Raw genomic sequence first — 15,237 nt, 5'->3', positions numbered from 1 at the left:
GACAAAGATCTTTGAACCCCATGACGTTAAAGCTAAAAAGTCACCTCCTTTTTTTGTTACCAAGAAATGAAACATCGATTTCCATGTAAGAAAAGAAAAGGGACAAACCTGATAGGTCCAAGAGAACACCGCCGGGAATTATGACAGTGTCTATTCTATAATGATTAAGTGGCCAGCTGGAAATGCACGTTCTATGTCGGTCACCAATGAAATGTAGCATCACAGATTTGAGAAAATGGAATGGCCCAAATGTTAACAGCAGTAGAAAAATAAGCGAATGGAGATTATTCTGCAGCAGGAGATAACTAGGAAATCGATCTATCATTAATATGATTAAGATATTACAAGCTGTATCACATGGAGATACACCGCCTATCAAGGCCTTGACAAAATTGACAAAGATCGATCCCTTACTAGCTCATTAAACTACAGTCCTAAACTAGACAAGCTTGGGAGGAAGTCTTCCTGTCAAAATCGGAGTAATTTGGATGGATTTAATAGTTTACTCAGCCGGCCATGTCAACATCGGTGGTAGACGTTGGCTTACCCTCAGAAGCAGGCGCATCTGGCCCTGCAGGCTCTGCTTGTTGTGGAGCAGCAACCTCTGCTAGTTGTGCAGCTGTGGGCTTTGCTTCGGAAAATGGACTTCTCGTTTGGGCAGCATTTGAATCCACTTCCATGGCAGAAGCTCTGGGTGGGGAAGCTGGCTGCACCTCCACCTCTGGGTAGGCAGCCTTGAACCGTGCCCGCAAGCCTTCATCAACCAATCGTACACCACTCAGTTGATTACCGAGTGACATCCACCTGATAAAAGATAGTATGGAGAAAATGATGAAACCATCAATGGCCAAGATGTGTGATTGCAAATAACGAGAAAGCTTTGTTTCGTACTAAAGCCTAACATTCCCAACTTAGCTTGCTTAAAAGAGTTGCACATGATCATCACATATCACTATTAACCTAAGGTGTGCAGAACATCATACTACATTCATACTTCATTGGTTCCAAAAGCAACCTCTACCTCATCTTAAGTCATGCCCCAAGTATTACATTGGTGATCAACAATAATGAAGGAATTGATATATCAAATGCAACCATTGGTCAAGAAAGCATACCCTGCATGAGTGTTGTGCATGCGTGCAAATAGTTCCAGCTTTCTTGTCCTTGGACTAATCCTCTCCAGCAAAGGGTACATCTACAGGAATGCATGTATATTAAGTCAAAATTGTATCATGTACCTGGAGTCCTGGACTTACATTATTTTACCAGGGACCATAATTTGAATATATATTTAACTGGACTAATCATAGGATTCATATTTCACTAACCTCGTCTGGCTTACGACTTGTCTCTCTGACCTCAGCAACAATGACATCAGTATCAATATTCCTATTTACTAATGGATCTCCTTTTATTCCAACGAGGCAATGCTCCTTGCTATGATTTAGCCAGTGGCCGGTGCGCCCAGTTCTAATTATTCGTTGCAGTTGATTAGTTTTCACCCAAATCATCTCCTCAATACGCTTGTATCCCCAAAGTTCTAAACTGGTAAGACAATTAACCAGATGAAAAGTAAGTCTCTGTAGTTAAACATTTATGAACCTTATATATGGCTAAATTAAACACATACCATTCACGTCCAAGCTCCATCGCACGTCCAGTGACCCAAAGGAAAATCAGACCATCAGTCTGCAATGCAGGAACATTAAGAGTGCGCATTTCATCATCAGCCATAGTCCCATAAGGCAATTCCATATGAATGTCCCATGGCGGATCAGCCATTATGACTCCGAACTGTCCCAATATATCCATTCTAAAATTGCGGATATCACAGTTAATCCACTGTGGTTGACCAAGTTCTACCTCAGAACAATATTCAGCACGCTGCTTTAGTGGTTTAGGGGGAGCCAACATGTTTGACACATCTGGTGTTGAATCAAGCTCATAATGTACATACTTGCATGTCTAACAATGGAGACAAAAAGTTCATTATTTTTATGTGAAAATAGTCAATTAACATATATTTAGTTTATGAATATAGTAACAAGGGTAAACTCTACCTTCATGTGGCGGCAAGTATCTAGAAAAGAACAGTCTCCCAAGTTGACATCAGTATGTAGAGCAATTATGCGCCTAAAATGAACCTGGAAGGAGAGAAGATAGAATATAATGTAAAACAGGTAGTCATAGAAACATCAAGATCAAAGTTAAACAAGCAAAATTTCAGATTAAAACAAGAATACAATCACCCAAATAAAATGTAGAAAACCACAAGGCAAATTTAACTGAGTTCCCACAGAAGATGGTAACAAGAACTGAGGCCAATCTTCAGATAAATTTCTAGCTTTCAAACATGTAAACTGAATTCAATGATACCATCTTCCAAGGTCAGAGGCTGAAATTAAAAATTAAAGCAGAACTCATCCACATAGCTTCTTTTTTTTTTTCTTTTTCTTTTTTTTTTAGAATACACATAGCTAGGTTACGCTCTCCAGTGAAAAACTAGAAAATTCCGCATTGCATTATTAGCTTGTCAGAAGATCCTAGAGCAAACATTCAAGCTTTCACTAAATGTATCTATGCATCATTTAATCATACAACATAAATGAGGTGATAAGCATGCATGCAGAATTCTGATCACCACTTATTTATGGATTTAGGAACTCATATGCGTGTACTGTCCTTGTAAAAACTGCTAAGAGACCATATTTTTTACTGACCTTCTCACAAGCGAGCAAGGAATTAGATTGACGTCGGCAGTCCTCTTTCGTTAGGGAGGTGCAGTATTCCTTCAATTGTGAACCACCTTTAGTTTTGAACTGAAACAAACAGAAGAAAAAAAAACAACAGAAAGAAAATAACTTCAATATTCTGTAAAATTTAGTGTGAGAGAGAAAGTTCAGAGAACTGCAAGTACAGGGGAAATTATAGGCATGACTTTAACTTCAGAGCTTCTTGAGGAATCAGAAAGAAGAAATAGAAAGCCCGCGTATATAACTTCAGAGCCTCTTGACAGATAACAAACTAGTGCTTAAGCACCTCCTAAAAAAGTCAGTCCTGTTTGTACCACAATCAAGTGAGTGAACAGCTGACGAGTTAAACTAGATGTTTTGGGCAAGTGAGTACAATCTGCCAACTCAATGAATCCGAGATATGATAACATTGCACTATTGCAGCAATTCTGATTATTTAGCTAACAGTCCGAAATAGTTTTCACATACAGCAGCTCTCCCATTAAATTGGATAAATCATTTACTGCATGAACCAGTTAGATGAACTTACCAAGGTAGCAATGCAAAATTAACAGAGACACTATATGAAAAGGCCATAAGAACTGACAAACCTTGTTTGCCACAGCAGTCTCCTTTGCAGTTGGCCTGTGAATGAGGTCCAAAAGCTCCTCCCCAGTTTTCGACTTCTGCAACTCCCTATAAGTCTTCTTACTGAGCAAAGCCTCAAGATCCTTCATCTCTTCCTCTTCACTCTTCATGCTCTTATTGGGCATTCCATTGGGACTGACCACCATTCCACCATTCTGCCCCATATTAGGCCTATGCATTGGAGAGCCAATCATCCCTCTCGGCGGCATTCCTATCATCCCTCTCCCTCCTCTGGGACCTATCCCCGGAAACAATGGCGGCAAGCCGCTCATGTAGGGCTCAGGGCCAACCACCCAGGGCCCACCTCTCCCCACAAACCCTCCTCCATTGTTATTCCCACCGTCCATGCCACTACCCTGATTGAAATTCCCATCCACAATGGAATCTTGCTTGCTCTCCGGCAACTCCTTCATCAGCCTAGTCCGGTCAATATCCCTGACCGTAACCCTAGACTTTCCGTTGACCGCGTACTCCTCCAGGATAACGCCGCCGTTCTCCTCGGCCATCGACCGGAGCGCCATCTCCACGGCCAGAATCCCCCCGTTCTCTCCTCCGACCTCCCGCAGCGCGAGCTTCTCCTCCGGCGAGGCCTTGGCGTCGGTCTCGAGCTGCTTCAGCAGCTCCGAGGACTCGACCAGCATAAACGGCACTCTCTCAAGAAACCGAACGGCAATCATGGCCCGGATAACCGAAAGCGGGTGGTTGCCGCTGTCGTCCATGACGACGGGGGTGGATTCTCGGGTGGGGCTTTCGGGGGAGGAGGAGGCGGGCGAAGGGAGGAGGGGTTGTTGTTGTTGTGGGGAGGGAGGGCGGGCGGGCTCGATGGGCTTTCTGGGGTTGGGCTTCGGGTCGGGCAGAGGAGGGGTGGGAGTGAAGGCGCGGTTGTTGAAGGAAGAGAGGACCTTGAGGGAGAGATCGATGGCGGGGACGATGGCGGGGTCGATTTCGGATTGGAGATAAGAGAGGAGTTCGAGCTGGGTGGCGCGTTGGGACTCCATTCGGGTTTCGAGCTCTAGGCGCATTGCTTTGATGGCCGTCTCTTCTTTGCCGCCAGATTGGGTCTCCATTGTAGTGTATCTGAGATGAGAGAGTGAAGTCTCTCGCGCTGAGATTTAAACCCTTTTCATTTGCATATAGCCATATATGAATATGCCCTGGGTTTTAAGTTGTTGGATCGCTGTCAAAATCCAACACGCGTGTCACGTGTGACAAAATAAAAACCGAACCGAAATGGACCGTTGTGGTTCGATGCAATTTGGTGTAATTCGGAACAGGAGGTCACATTTTATACGAGGAAAAGAAATTAAAACAAGTAAAAATTTTGTTGTCTTCATTCACAAGAAAAGAAAGAGTAACAATTTTAATTTGGAGTATAGATTGGATTGATGGAGTGTGGTAAACACCTATTTTAATAGTTTAATACTCCATCTTTTGTTGGGATTATCAACATTCATTCTGATATGAATTATGTTGTGTTAATGTATTACATGTGTTGTAGAAAAATAAATCAGGCGACTTGCTCGCAAGTGAAAAAATTCAAACCACCCCTATGCAACTAAATCATCAGTAAGTATTTCTATAGATAGGGCAATTGTTTCAGGAGGAGCTAAAAGTTTTATATGCAATTTCTTTCTTCAAGTGTAAACAGGGCAGCCTTCAACAACCACCCCTACGGCTGTAGGGCATTGAGCCAAGGGACACCCATCAAGGTCATTTCCCCACCAGTTGGGACTAATGTCTTCCAATCCAACCGCAAAATACAACAGTACCCCCATAAAGGCAAGACCAGCATCAAGTGCCCCAGAAAGAAGATAGTTGTGTCTCCTCCACCAATCTGGTCTATACCTGTACGCAACAAAACCGGAGAGAAAACCCAAAATGATCCAAGAAGTGTAGTTAACCGCAGTAGCCGGTGGCATATCACCCGTTGCGCCGATTAAAACCGGCATGTTGATGAGTCGAATCCACTCCTGTTGTGGAAATGCCTTTGCAGCTAACCAAACTAGAACTGGAGCAATTGCACCACCTAGGAAGAACCAGTTCACTGCTGCATATGTGCCCAAGTCCCCGAATATTCTTCGTGTACCGATCAGACCCCATATGACAGACGCATCGTAAAACACAGTGTCCATAGGGCAAGTCCAAACTGATGTTGTGTCGGTACATATGCCGGGGATGGTCTCCATTAGCCACCATGCCGTGCTCAAGTAGACAAGCCCGGCTATAAGGGTTCCAACAACCTAAGTAATGAAACCTGTGAGCATCAGGAATGAAATCATATAAAGGAAACTATTGACAAGAGAAAAGGATCAAAGAGATGGAGCTGACCTGTGCCATGAACATAGTTCTAGGAGGGATTTTCATGTAGTGACCAAGCTTAAAGTCTTGCAAAAATGTGATGGCTTGAGTCATACTTATGTAGCCATAGACTTTGAAGCACATATTGGCAACTGGATATCCTGGGTAGATGTAACCTATTATGTACTCAGTAATGATATTCAAGCCTGGTGTCTGTCATCAATTAGAAACAGAAAACTTGAATGAGTGCACGAAAATGGGACAAAAGCTAGAAGTACAATCAAATGCGACGAGCGATCAGATACCTGATTTGTGATGGCTGTGATGATACCGATTGGGAGGGTGAAGAAAATGGCAATAGCACAGGCTAGAAGGACACCCCACCAAGGCAATTGAAGTTGATCATTGTAATACTCGCATGTGAAAATGGTGAGTGCAATGTTAATCAGAAGAATGACCACAAACCACCACTCAGGCACTTGGTTGTACCTCTGCATAAGTCTTGTGTGTATGTCCATTTTCTTCTCCTTGAAACTTGCTTTGCTTTGCTCCCATATTTCCCTGTCATATCATATATACAGCTAAGTATTAACGAGCTCAAAAGACAACTTGGAGTCCAATTGGTACAAATCCAAAACTTTTGCTTAGGTTTTATGTTCGGATATTGTGTTTATGTTTAAAAATGTGTCATTTAAAACTTTCATTAATTTAATTGTTTTGTTTGAAACAAAAACAAAAACGATGTTGTTTGGATATAAACACAATAACATAGTGAAAATTATAAGTATATGTATTCCTTACCTTCCATGGAAGAGTGCAACATGAACGATTGTAGCAGTGAGTGCAGCAAAGCCAACACCATAAGTCACTGCGAAAAATGTGCTAATGTATAGTGGACCTTCTTCCTCATACGCCGTAAGATTAAGATGGAAATTGGAGTCTATGATTTCTGTGATGTTGTATTCTTGACCATCTGCTGTGAAGAGTTCGTCTGAAAATAGTGGGAAGGTTTTGGCTTTGTAGACGTTAAGCCAGTAACATATGGGAGTCAACACATACACTATAAGCACAAAACCAGCAGCAACATTGGCAGTGGCAAACCATGGGCTTGCAAGTGGGCTTCCGAGATAGGAGGAGATAGTGGACCAGTCAAGCCCAAAGGCGCAGAGTCCGAGCCCGTAAAGACCCGACCCGATCTGCTGGGCGAGGACTGATGAGGGAAATATCCAGCAGATCCACGAGAGGGAGGTTAACATTGTGAAGAGGTAGCCGGGAAAGACATAGTAAGCAAAACTACAAATGAAGGCAATGAGAAAGAACTGTATACGTGTCACACCACCCTTGGGCCGTTCTTCTATCTCGTGGAGAGCCCTGTGAACAAAAATGTCATCGTTTCATTATAGTTATTCGTATATAACTTTGTGTCTTCCTTTCATAAAACATTATTGATATTTCAAAAACTTTATCGCACCTTAATTACCTCAAATACCTCCTAACTGCCCACATAATGTTTGTTTTAATCAAATTATGTCATGCATAGTGTGAGCGAGAGGTTATATATTACTAATTTAACTCATGCAATAATTATTAAAACAAGTTTTTTCAAGTTATTTTTTGTTTGAGAAGTCCAAGTTATCTTGCGTGTTAACTTCGTTTTTTATCATGATTGATAATGATTGATCTCTAATTGATGTATGTGTCTACTGTAGAGAACTCTCATGAATTTAACGTAACACGAAAATTTTCCGCATACAGCTGAAATATCTAATTAGTCTGTGCATATATAACAATAATAATTAAATGTTTTTCTGTCGCAGAAGCATGAATGTTTGAAAAAGACACTGTTTCAATCCGAACACCTAGCTACCCTTCTTACTATTCTAATTAGTTCCAACGTACACTCAACCAGTCAAGGCCAATCACCTCCATCACCATCCAAACTTACCGGAATCTATGGATATCCGGCCATAAAAAAATTACAGCAAGAAGTCATCGAATTTAAATGATGGGGAAAGAAATTAATAACATAAGCGTATTTACATACCTGAACAATGAGACTTGAACCAAATTTGCTGGCCACCACATAGCTGCTGGTTCGACCAAGTACCTTCTGAAAATCCCAGCCCAGCCAAACCCCAACACCTACCAACCATTCAAACCGTATCAAATAAAATTACACCATGCCAATCACCACCTACCCTCAACAACATCAAATAACTAAAAATACAATATTAGAAATTAGCTATAATTTACCTGAGTTGTTATAATGACAAGCAAGGACACGAAGAACGTGATGTGTTTCTTGTAAAAAACCTTAACTACCGTCACAATATGAATGGCGTAGACTGTTCCGGCGCCGGAGTTGGCGAAGATGGTGATGAGGACGTGTTCCTTGACGTTGAAGGGACCAGGGTTGAGGGTGAATTCCCATCTGGTCCCTTTGAAGAAGACGCGCGTCGTGATCCTAGCGGCCATGAACTGGCCGATGGGCACGACGGCTATCTGGGCCGAGATGGCTGTTATTGACAGTGGCTCGGTCCGGTACCAGAAGAACTGGTTGAGGAAAGAGAGGAGGACGCAGGAGAGGGTTCCTAGGACCCACATTCGGAAGGTCAGGACGGGGAGGGAGGGGTCGTCTCCGGTCTGCACCGTCAGGGCTACTTGCTCCACCGGCGAGTTTTCTTCTTCTTTCGGTGAATATGAGGAGGTTTGACCTTCATCTCTAGAAACTGCAAAATGAACATGGAAAACTAGTTAGCCAAGAACAAATGCACAGATATCATCTATGAAATTAAGAACGGGAAAATTCATGTTCTTACTGAGAGGGGCTGTGATTTCGTCCTGGTTGGGTTCTTCTTCCATGGATTCTCTGCTGCTTTCTGTCATTGTTTCTGTAAATTTCAATTTATAAAGAGCACTAGGATATTTGTGTTTTTGTAGGGAAATGATTGTGGCACACAATTTGGTGTGGTATAGTGTATGGAAGAGAATCTGATCGAATTCTGACCAGGAATCTAGGAAGGCCTGGATCTTGGGGAATCAAAACAAGAAGTGGTACGTGAAATTTTTGTGGGGGTTAACTAAGTTTAATAAGTTTAGTCTGTATGTCAATCAAAGAATATTTACTGCTAGGTACATAGAATGACATGTGAGTTGTTGCAGCTGCTGAAGTGCTGAACCACGTGGTATTATTTCATTTACAATATTTAGAAGAGGGGTTGGAGAATATTAGTTGTTTTTATGCGTATATCATGCATGTTTTATTCTAAATTCAATGTTAAGTTTAACTTTTAATAATTCTAACCAATTAAGGTTCTTTTAAAATCATATGGATTTGCATAAAAGTTAAATTTTTTTTATTTTTATTTTTATGAATAAAGTCTAAAACGGCAACAAGGCCAGCATCGCATAGATGTCGGCAGACAAAATCTTAAGATCTTTAGATCTTTTAGAGTTCGCTTTCCTCTGCTCTGTGCGGTTAGGGCAAACAAATTTAATCATATAAAACTTAAATTGAACTATTGAAGATATGTAAATGTGGTTAAATGATGATTGTAGGAGTATTGCTGATTTGCTGGTATACTAAATCATGCACTATATAAGAAAAATTTGAGCAAAAATCATTTTTCGAAAGCATTTCAAGTTGTGTAAAGAAAATGTAGAAATATGTGTGCATACATATATATATATATATATATATATATAATATATTCATACACATGCATGCAATAATAGATATTCACAGTGAATCTTTGATATGTATGTATAAGATTTTATATATATATATATATATATATATATACAGTGATTTTTTTATGTGTATACATATCATATATATATATATATATATAAAGAAATATTATATGTGTCTTATTTTTGGCAATAGAGATATTATAAGTTTGGCCATCCAATCGAAGAGCTTTACTGTGACTAAAAGTCCATAAAGTAGCTTGTTAAGCCCTTGGATTCAGATGCTTAATTACGACTAAAGATGATGGCAAAATGAAAGCAATTTGAGGGTCCAATAGAACAGCGACTGGTTCGTCTATTTGCGAGGTTACAATTCTTGACAAAAATAGTAGGGTAGTACCTACCCTTCAATCCCTCAGCTACTTCCACAGCCAACTAATATTCATCGTTGCAACTTGCGAGTGTGACTTCCCTCACTCCCAAAACCCCAATACCCCAAATTAATTTTCAAATCCAAATGTCATAGAACTACGGAAGTACCTACTCATTTTGAAGGTCCCGGCGTCAAGGATTTGTAGGACAAAGGAGCAACATCGCATGCTTTGAATTTACCGCGTACGTAAGTTCATCAGAAAATATTCAGCAGTTCTAAACAACCTATCGAAATATTTAGCTGTACGGATCTGCCAAGGACTGTTGGACCATAGAATGTGCAGGAAAAGATGGCAATAAACGACCAATTTGGACGCGTACGCGTAGCAAATAGCAATCCAGTGTGATTGAGAATGCTCTTTAATTAGTGTTTGCGGAAGGATGGGGAACAGAATGAGGACCATGTGTCAAATTTCTAGAATCCCCAGATGCAGTATGATGATTGATGAGTGGCTTCTGTATCAAATTTCCAAACAATATGAAAAAAACAGACAAAAGAAAAAAGGCGTATTCTTTTTATCTTTTTACCAGCCAATTGAAGTACGGAATGAAGCTAACAACCCCCATGACTGCGAACCCGGCATCGGTGGAATCAATACCGGAACCAGCATCAGGATCGTCGGCCGGAGAAGTGACCGGCGGAAGCACCAGCGACGAGAGCATGCACGCTCCGCTGACGGCGGCAAAAGGCGCGTCGTGCGAGAGCTCGGCTCTAAAGGTTGTGTATTTGGTGATCTTGGGTTTGGAAACTACTTGTGGAGAAAAGAAGAGGGTTTAAGGGCGGAGAGGTAAGGAGGAAGATGAGGAGGTTTAAGAGCAGTAAGAGAGTTGGAGAAGTGGATTGACACCATGGCTATGGCTTTGGTTATATGCAATCTTAAACATTAACAAGATGTTATATATTATATATATATATATATTAAATTTTTTTTGATATTTCCGTACATATGAATCAACTATATACGATACATTAATATATCAATACATAAATAGATTAATTCGATAAAAATATAACAATTATTCAATAAATCGGACTAACTCAATACCAAATACACTAATTTAACGTTAAGTTATAGTAGTCTACAGATACATTAATACGTCCTATGACTTTTCAATACTAACTAAACACCAAATATCATTTGGTCCATGATCTCCCCTTGAACAGTTATAAGTTGGGAAAGTTATAACAACTCACATAACAAAAATTCACATATCGAAATCAAAAATTCACATAACAATACCCAACGTAGTGGTAGTTTGAGGTTTGAAACACAACTAGAATAATAAACTAGTAGAACAATGATAAAAATAAGTAGAACGACACGAGAGATTAGGGTCATAAAAAAAACACCAAAATATGTCAAACTAAAAGTAGAAAAGTGAAAGAGGGATTAGTTAAAATTTTCAACAAAAAACAATCCACTAATGGCAAAAATCATCCCCTAGCTCAGAAATCAATCTGCCTAACGTTGAAGTTGTATTACTCTCTCGGTACCAAAACCACTATCAAGTGCTTGCGCCACATTTACAGTCCGCTAATGCCAAAAATCATCCCCTAGATCAGAAATAAATCTGCCTAATGTTGAAGTTGTGTACTCTCTCAGTACCAACACTACTATCAAGTGTTTGCGCCACATATACAGTATACTTTCATGTACTATCTGAAAAACACCACATGCATTTACATTCACTTATTAGTACCATGCTTCGCCTTGTGAGCTTGTAAAGCACCAGCAGTACCGAATTTCTTCTTGCAGAAACCGCACGGGAAAGCCTGCGAGCTGAATGTACTGCTACTGGTAGCCCTTCTTACCCTCTACATCAAATATAAAGATAAACAGGTAAGCACCAAACTCTAAGAAACTGTGTAACTTAATGTACAGAAAGTCAGAAAGAGGCAATCAGAAAACTTACTCTTGCTGGCTGCCAAATTTTTTTCACAGTACTCCCCTACCCCTACAACATCTTCCTTCCAGAGCGGGAAGGACAGCAGATCCTTATCCGGCCCATCAATGTCTTGAAGAAACAGGAGCTTCCCAACAAAATGGCATATATCATCCACCGCCATCGGACCCGACAATGGATCAGGAAATAGTACGAGAGACAGCATTGATATGGGCACACACTCCTCCTCAGCCATGTAGCAAGCCAGCCTCCACACCACCTCGGAGTAGTCCTCCAAGGTAAATTCAACATCCTACAGATAAACACTTACTGATTAAAAAAAATATGATGATTTCAAAAACCAAATTTAAGCAATTCTATCAAAAACCAATTTAACCAATCCATATACCTGAGACTTCAGCTGCTTGTAATTGAATTTGACTTTCTGGACAAGTGCATCAACAACATTGGTATTGAGTGTTGTCATATAAGAGCACTCACAGGTATATACTATTGATGTAACTAGCTTTAGGAAAAGTGTGGGGATAGGAGAACGTGTGCAGCTGCACCTCTCCCTAGGTGAGTTGCATTAGGAGAAGTATGGGATTGACATGACCTTGTCTGGAATATATGTTGTCTGCTGCATGCTTGTCTGGAGAAAGTGTGATGCACCTCTCTCTATATATATGTGTAATCTTTATACATTGAAGTATAGAAAAACCTTCTTTATTCATTTCCACATGGTATCAGAGCAGGACCAATTTCCTGTCTGACTCTTTCTTCTGTATTGTGTCTGAAAAATGTCCGGAGGAGATAGCTCCATTTCTTCTTCCTCTACACCAAAAAGTTATGAGAGTGATTCAAACCCAAATCAACGTCTGTGTTCAGTTTTACTCAATGAGTTCAACTATATATCTTGGTCAAGAGCGATCACTCTTGCTCTTGGTGGAAGATCCAAGCTTGGCTACATCAATGGTGACATTCAAATCCCACCACCTCTATCCGCTGATTATGAAGCATGGCTCAGCAAAGATCAGCTAGTCATGTCATGGCTCCTAAATTCTATGGAGCCATCTGTTGCTGCGATCTTTAACTATTCTGAGTCTTCTCAGCATATATGGAAATCTGTGAAAGAAATGTATGGCAACCAAAATAATTGTGCCAGAGTTTTTCAACTTCAAAGAGACATCACCAATCTCAAGCAAGGAGCAACCTCTTTTGTTCATCATCTTGGCAGCATGAAAAACATGTGGAATGAGGTAAATATCTATAGGCCTCACACCACATATGCAGCTATTCTACAAAAAAGGGCCGAAGAAGATAAAGTGTTTCAGCTCCTAGCCAGTTTAGGACCTAAGTATGAAGATCTTCGCAGCCACATACTCATGACTCCTGAACTACCAACTTTGACCAGCATCTGCTCTACCAATCAACGTGAAGAGACTCGGAGAAAAGTCATGAATGAAGACTTAAAGACATCTGTTTCTGAAGCTAGAGCTTTTGCAAGTGATCATAAGCCAGCTAAGAAGAAACCTTACAGAGGTAAACGCCCTGATCTTCACTGTACTTACTGTGATCATCCTGGACATCTCAGAGACAGGTGCTGGATACTGCATCCAGAACTCAAACCTAAGTTTGATAAGCAAGTCAGAGATACCAGGTTCTTTCCAAAAAATCATGGTCACAAGGCAAATCATGTGGCTTCTGCTACTGAGGGATTACTAAACTTCACTGCAAATCCAGCTGCACTGATAAATGAATTTGCAGCCTACATCAAATTGAAGCAAGGAAATGAAAAAGAGGCTGTTACTGAAGACTCAACAGCTTTACTTGGAAAATTCGCTGGTTTTCTAGCAGAGGCAGATGGAATAACTCAACATGATGTGTCAGGTATCTTAAAAGCTTTCTCTACAGCTTTACATGCAAGTAGTATGAATGATTTTTGGATAATAGATTCGGGTGCCACTGATCACATGACAAACCAAAACTCTAAGCTTCAAAACTTTGAAAAATTGTCAACTCCTTCTCATGTCTCTGTTGCTAATGGTAGACGTGTGCCAGTTTTAAGAAAAGGGGAAATAAACATTCTTTCAGAAACCATAAAATCCATAGCCTTATATGTACCATCCTTTCCTTTTAAACTAATGTCAGTTGGAAGGATTACCAATTCTCTAGGATGCACTGCCATTTTTTATCCTGATAAGGTTATTTTCCAGGATCTAGCCACCAAGGAGCATATTGGTGAAGGTTTTTACCTTAACGGACTATACTACCTCTCAAAGGATTTTAGAGTTCCCAAAGTCTCCCAAGCTAATCTTAGTCTAGCTCAAGAACATCAGCTATGGCACCAGCGTTTGGCTCATCCCTCATAACATGTTTTGTCTTCTGTATTTCCAAATATGTGTTAAGAATCTTTTCAATGTGAAATATGCCATCTAGCTAAGTCTACTAGACTTCCTTTTGGTTCATCTGTATCTCGAGCTAGGAAACCTTTTGAAATTGTACACTCTGATATCTGGGGGCCAGCTCCTCTAGATTCCTTTGATGGTTATAAGTACTTTGTTACCTTTGTTGATGATTTTTCTCGTGTCACTTGGTTATATCTTCTGAAGCTTAAGAGTGATTTTGTGTATGTCTTCAAAGATTTCTATAATCTTGTCACAACTATGTTCTCAACTAAAATCCACACTCTCAGATCAGATAATGGTACCGAATATATGTCCAAAATCATGTCACAATTTCTAAGCACAAATGGAATCTTACACCAGACAAGTTGTGTAGGAACACCACAACAAAATGGTGTTGCTGAGAGAAAAAACAGGGACCTCCTTGAAAAGACAAGATCCATAATGTTTCAAATGAATGTTCCCAAGACATTTTGGTCTCAAGGAGTCCTTACTGCTGCATACCTTATAAACAGATTGCCAAGTAGAGTCCTTAATTTCAAATCACCTTATGAAGTTTTGAAAGGAAGAAAACTTGACATTACACACCTCAAAGTTTTTGGTTGTGTCTGTTTCATGCATGTGCAATATGCTCACAGGGATAAGTTAGATCCCAATGCTGTAAAGTGCATATTTTTGGGATATTCAACTACACAAAAGGGATATAAGTGTTTTAATCCAAACACTAAGAAGCTGTCTGTATCAAGGGATGTTCGATTTGTTGAGAACACTTCCTTTTTTAGTACTCCTGATTCCTCTCCTCAGGGGGAGTTCTTTCATGATTTTCTTTCTCTGCCAATTTCTGGATCAACCTCACAGGATGGCAGAACCTCTCAATTGGAATTATCAAGAGATGATGTTGACATGCAACAAATAGGAACAGATCTCACTGCTCCAAATGTACCAGATACATCATCTGAGCCAGAAACTCACTCTTCTCCTGCTCAAGACAATGGTAACTACCAAAATGATGTCCTTGATGACCCAGAAGAAGCTACTCCAGAACAAGGACAAGCTATCCCCATTCCAAGAAGGTATCCTACTCGAACAAGGAGGCCTCCTCTCAAGCTGCAAGACTATAAAGTGTACACCACTAAGTATCCCCTGGA

At 40.4% G+C, this 15,237-nt stretch overlaps 2 protein-coding genes across 2 annotated transcripts; both read right to left on the bottom strand.

Moving 5' to 3' along the window:
• Positions 1-302: 302 nt before the first annotated feature.
• Positions 303-4,514, bottom strand: LOC112175860 (N6-adenosine-methyltransferase MT-A70-like). Its single transcript, XM_024313609.2, has 7 exons — positions 3,344-4,514; positions 2,721-2,819; positions 2,061-2,144; positions 1,631-1,965; positions 1,329-1,545; positions 1,116-1,195; positions 303-804 (listed from the first exon to the last, which is right to left on the bottom strand). Exons 1-7 carry the CDS (start codon positions 4,445-4,447, stop codon positions 507-509), a joined length of 2,217 nt encoding a protein of 738 aa, XP_024169377.1. The 5' UTR covers positions 4,448-4,514; the 3' UTR covers positions 303-506.
• A 272-nt stretch (positions 4,515-4,786) lies between these two features.
• On the bottom strand, positions 4,787-10,650 carry LOC112176951 (oligopeptide transporter 7). The gene is made up of 8 exons (XM_024315094.2): positions 10,329-10,650; positions 8,498-8,569; positions 7,932-8,407; positions 7,723-7,820; positions 6,480-7,049; positions 5,984-6,239; positions 5,709-5,891; positions 4,787-5,620 (listed from the first exon to the last, which is right to left on the bottom strand). Exons 2-8 carry the CDS (start codon positions 8,562-8,564, stop codon positions 5,015-5,017), a joined length of 2,256 nt encoding a protein of 751 aa, XP_024170862.1. The 5' UTR covers positions 8,565-8,569; positions 10,329-10,650; the 3' UTR covers positions 4,787-5,014.
• Positions 10,651-15,237: the final 4,587 nt, after the last annotated feature.

Source organism: Rosa chinensis, chromosome 7 (assembly GCF_002994745.2).
Source record: "Rosa chinensis cultivar Old Blush chromosome 7, RchiOBHm-V2, whole genome shotgun sequence".
Classification (NCBI taxonomy): Eukaryota; Viridiplantae; Streptophyta; class Magnoliopsida; order Rosales; family Rosaceae; genus Rosa; species Rosa chinensis.
The sequence above is the reverse complement of the archived record's forward strand: the minus strand, read 5'-3'. Positions and strand labels throughout refer to the sequence as shown.

Excerpts from the sequence above, each read along its gene's own strand:
- LOC112175860 (XM_024313609.2), bottom strand. The coding sequence starts at position 4,447 with ATGGAGACCCAATCTGGCGGCAAAGAAGAGACGGCCATCAAAGCAATG. Across the intron at positions 1,966-2,060 it reads ATACTTGCCGCCACATGAAG|ACATGCAAGTATGTACATTA; the intron begins GTAGAGTTTACC and ends CTCCATTGTTAG. Across the intron at positions 1,196-1,328 it reads CAAGTCGTAAGCCAGACGAG|ATGTACCCTTTGCTGGAGAG; the intron begins GTTAGTGAAATA and ends GCATTCCTGTAG.
- LOC112176951 (XM_024315094.2), bottom strand. The coding sequence starts at position 8,564 with ATGACAGAAAGCAGCAGAGAATCCATGGAAGAAGAACCCAACCAGGAC. Across the intron at positions 8,408-8,497 it reads CGAAATCACAGCCCCTCTCA|TTTCTAGAGATGAAGGTCAA; the intron begins GTAAGAACATGA and ends TTCATTTTGCAG. Across the intron at positions 7,050-7,722 it reads GTTCAAGTCTCATTGTTCAG|GGCTCTCCACGAGATAGAAG; the intron begins GTATGTAAATAC and ends TTTTGTTCACAG.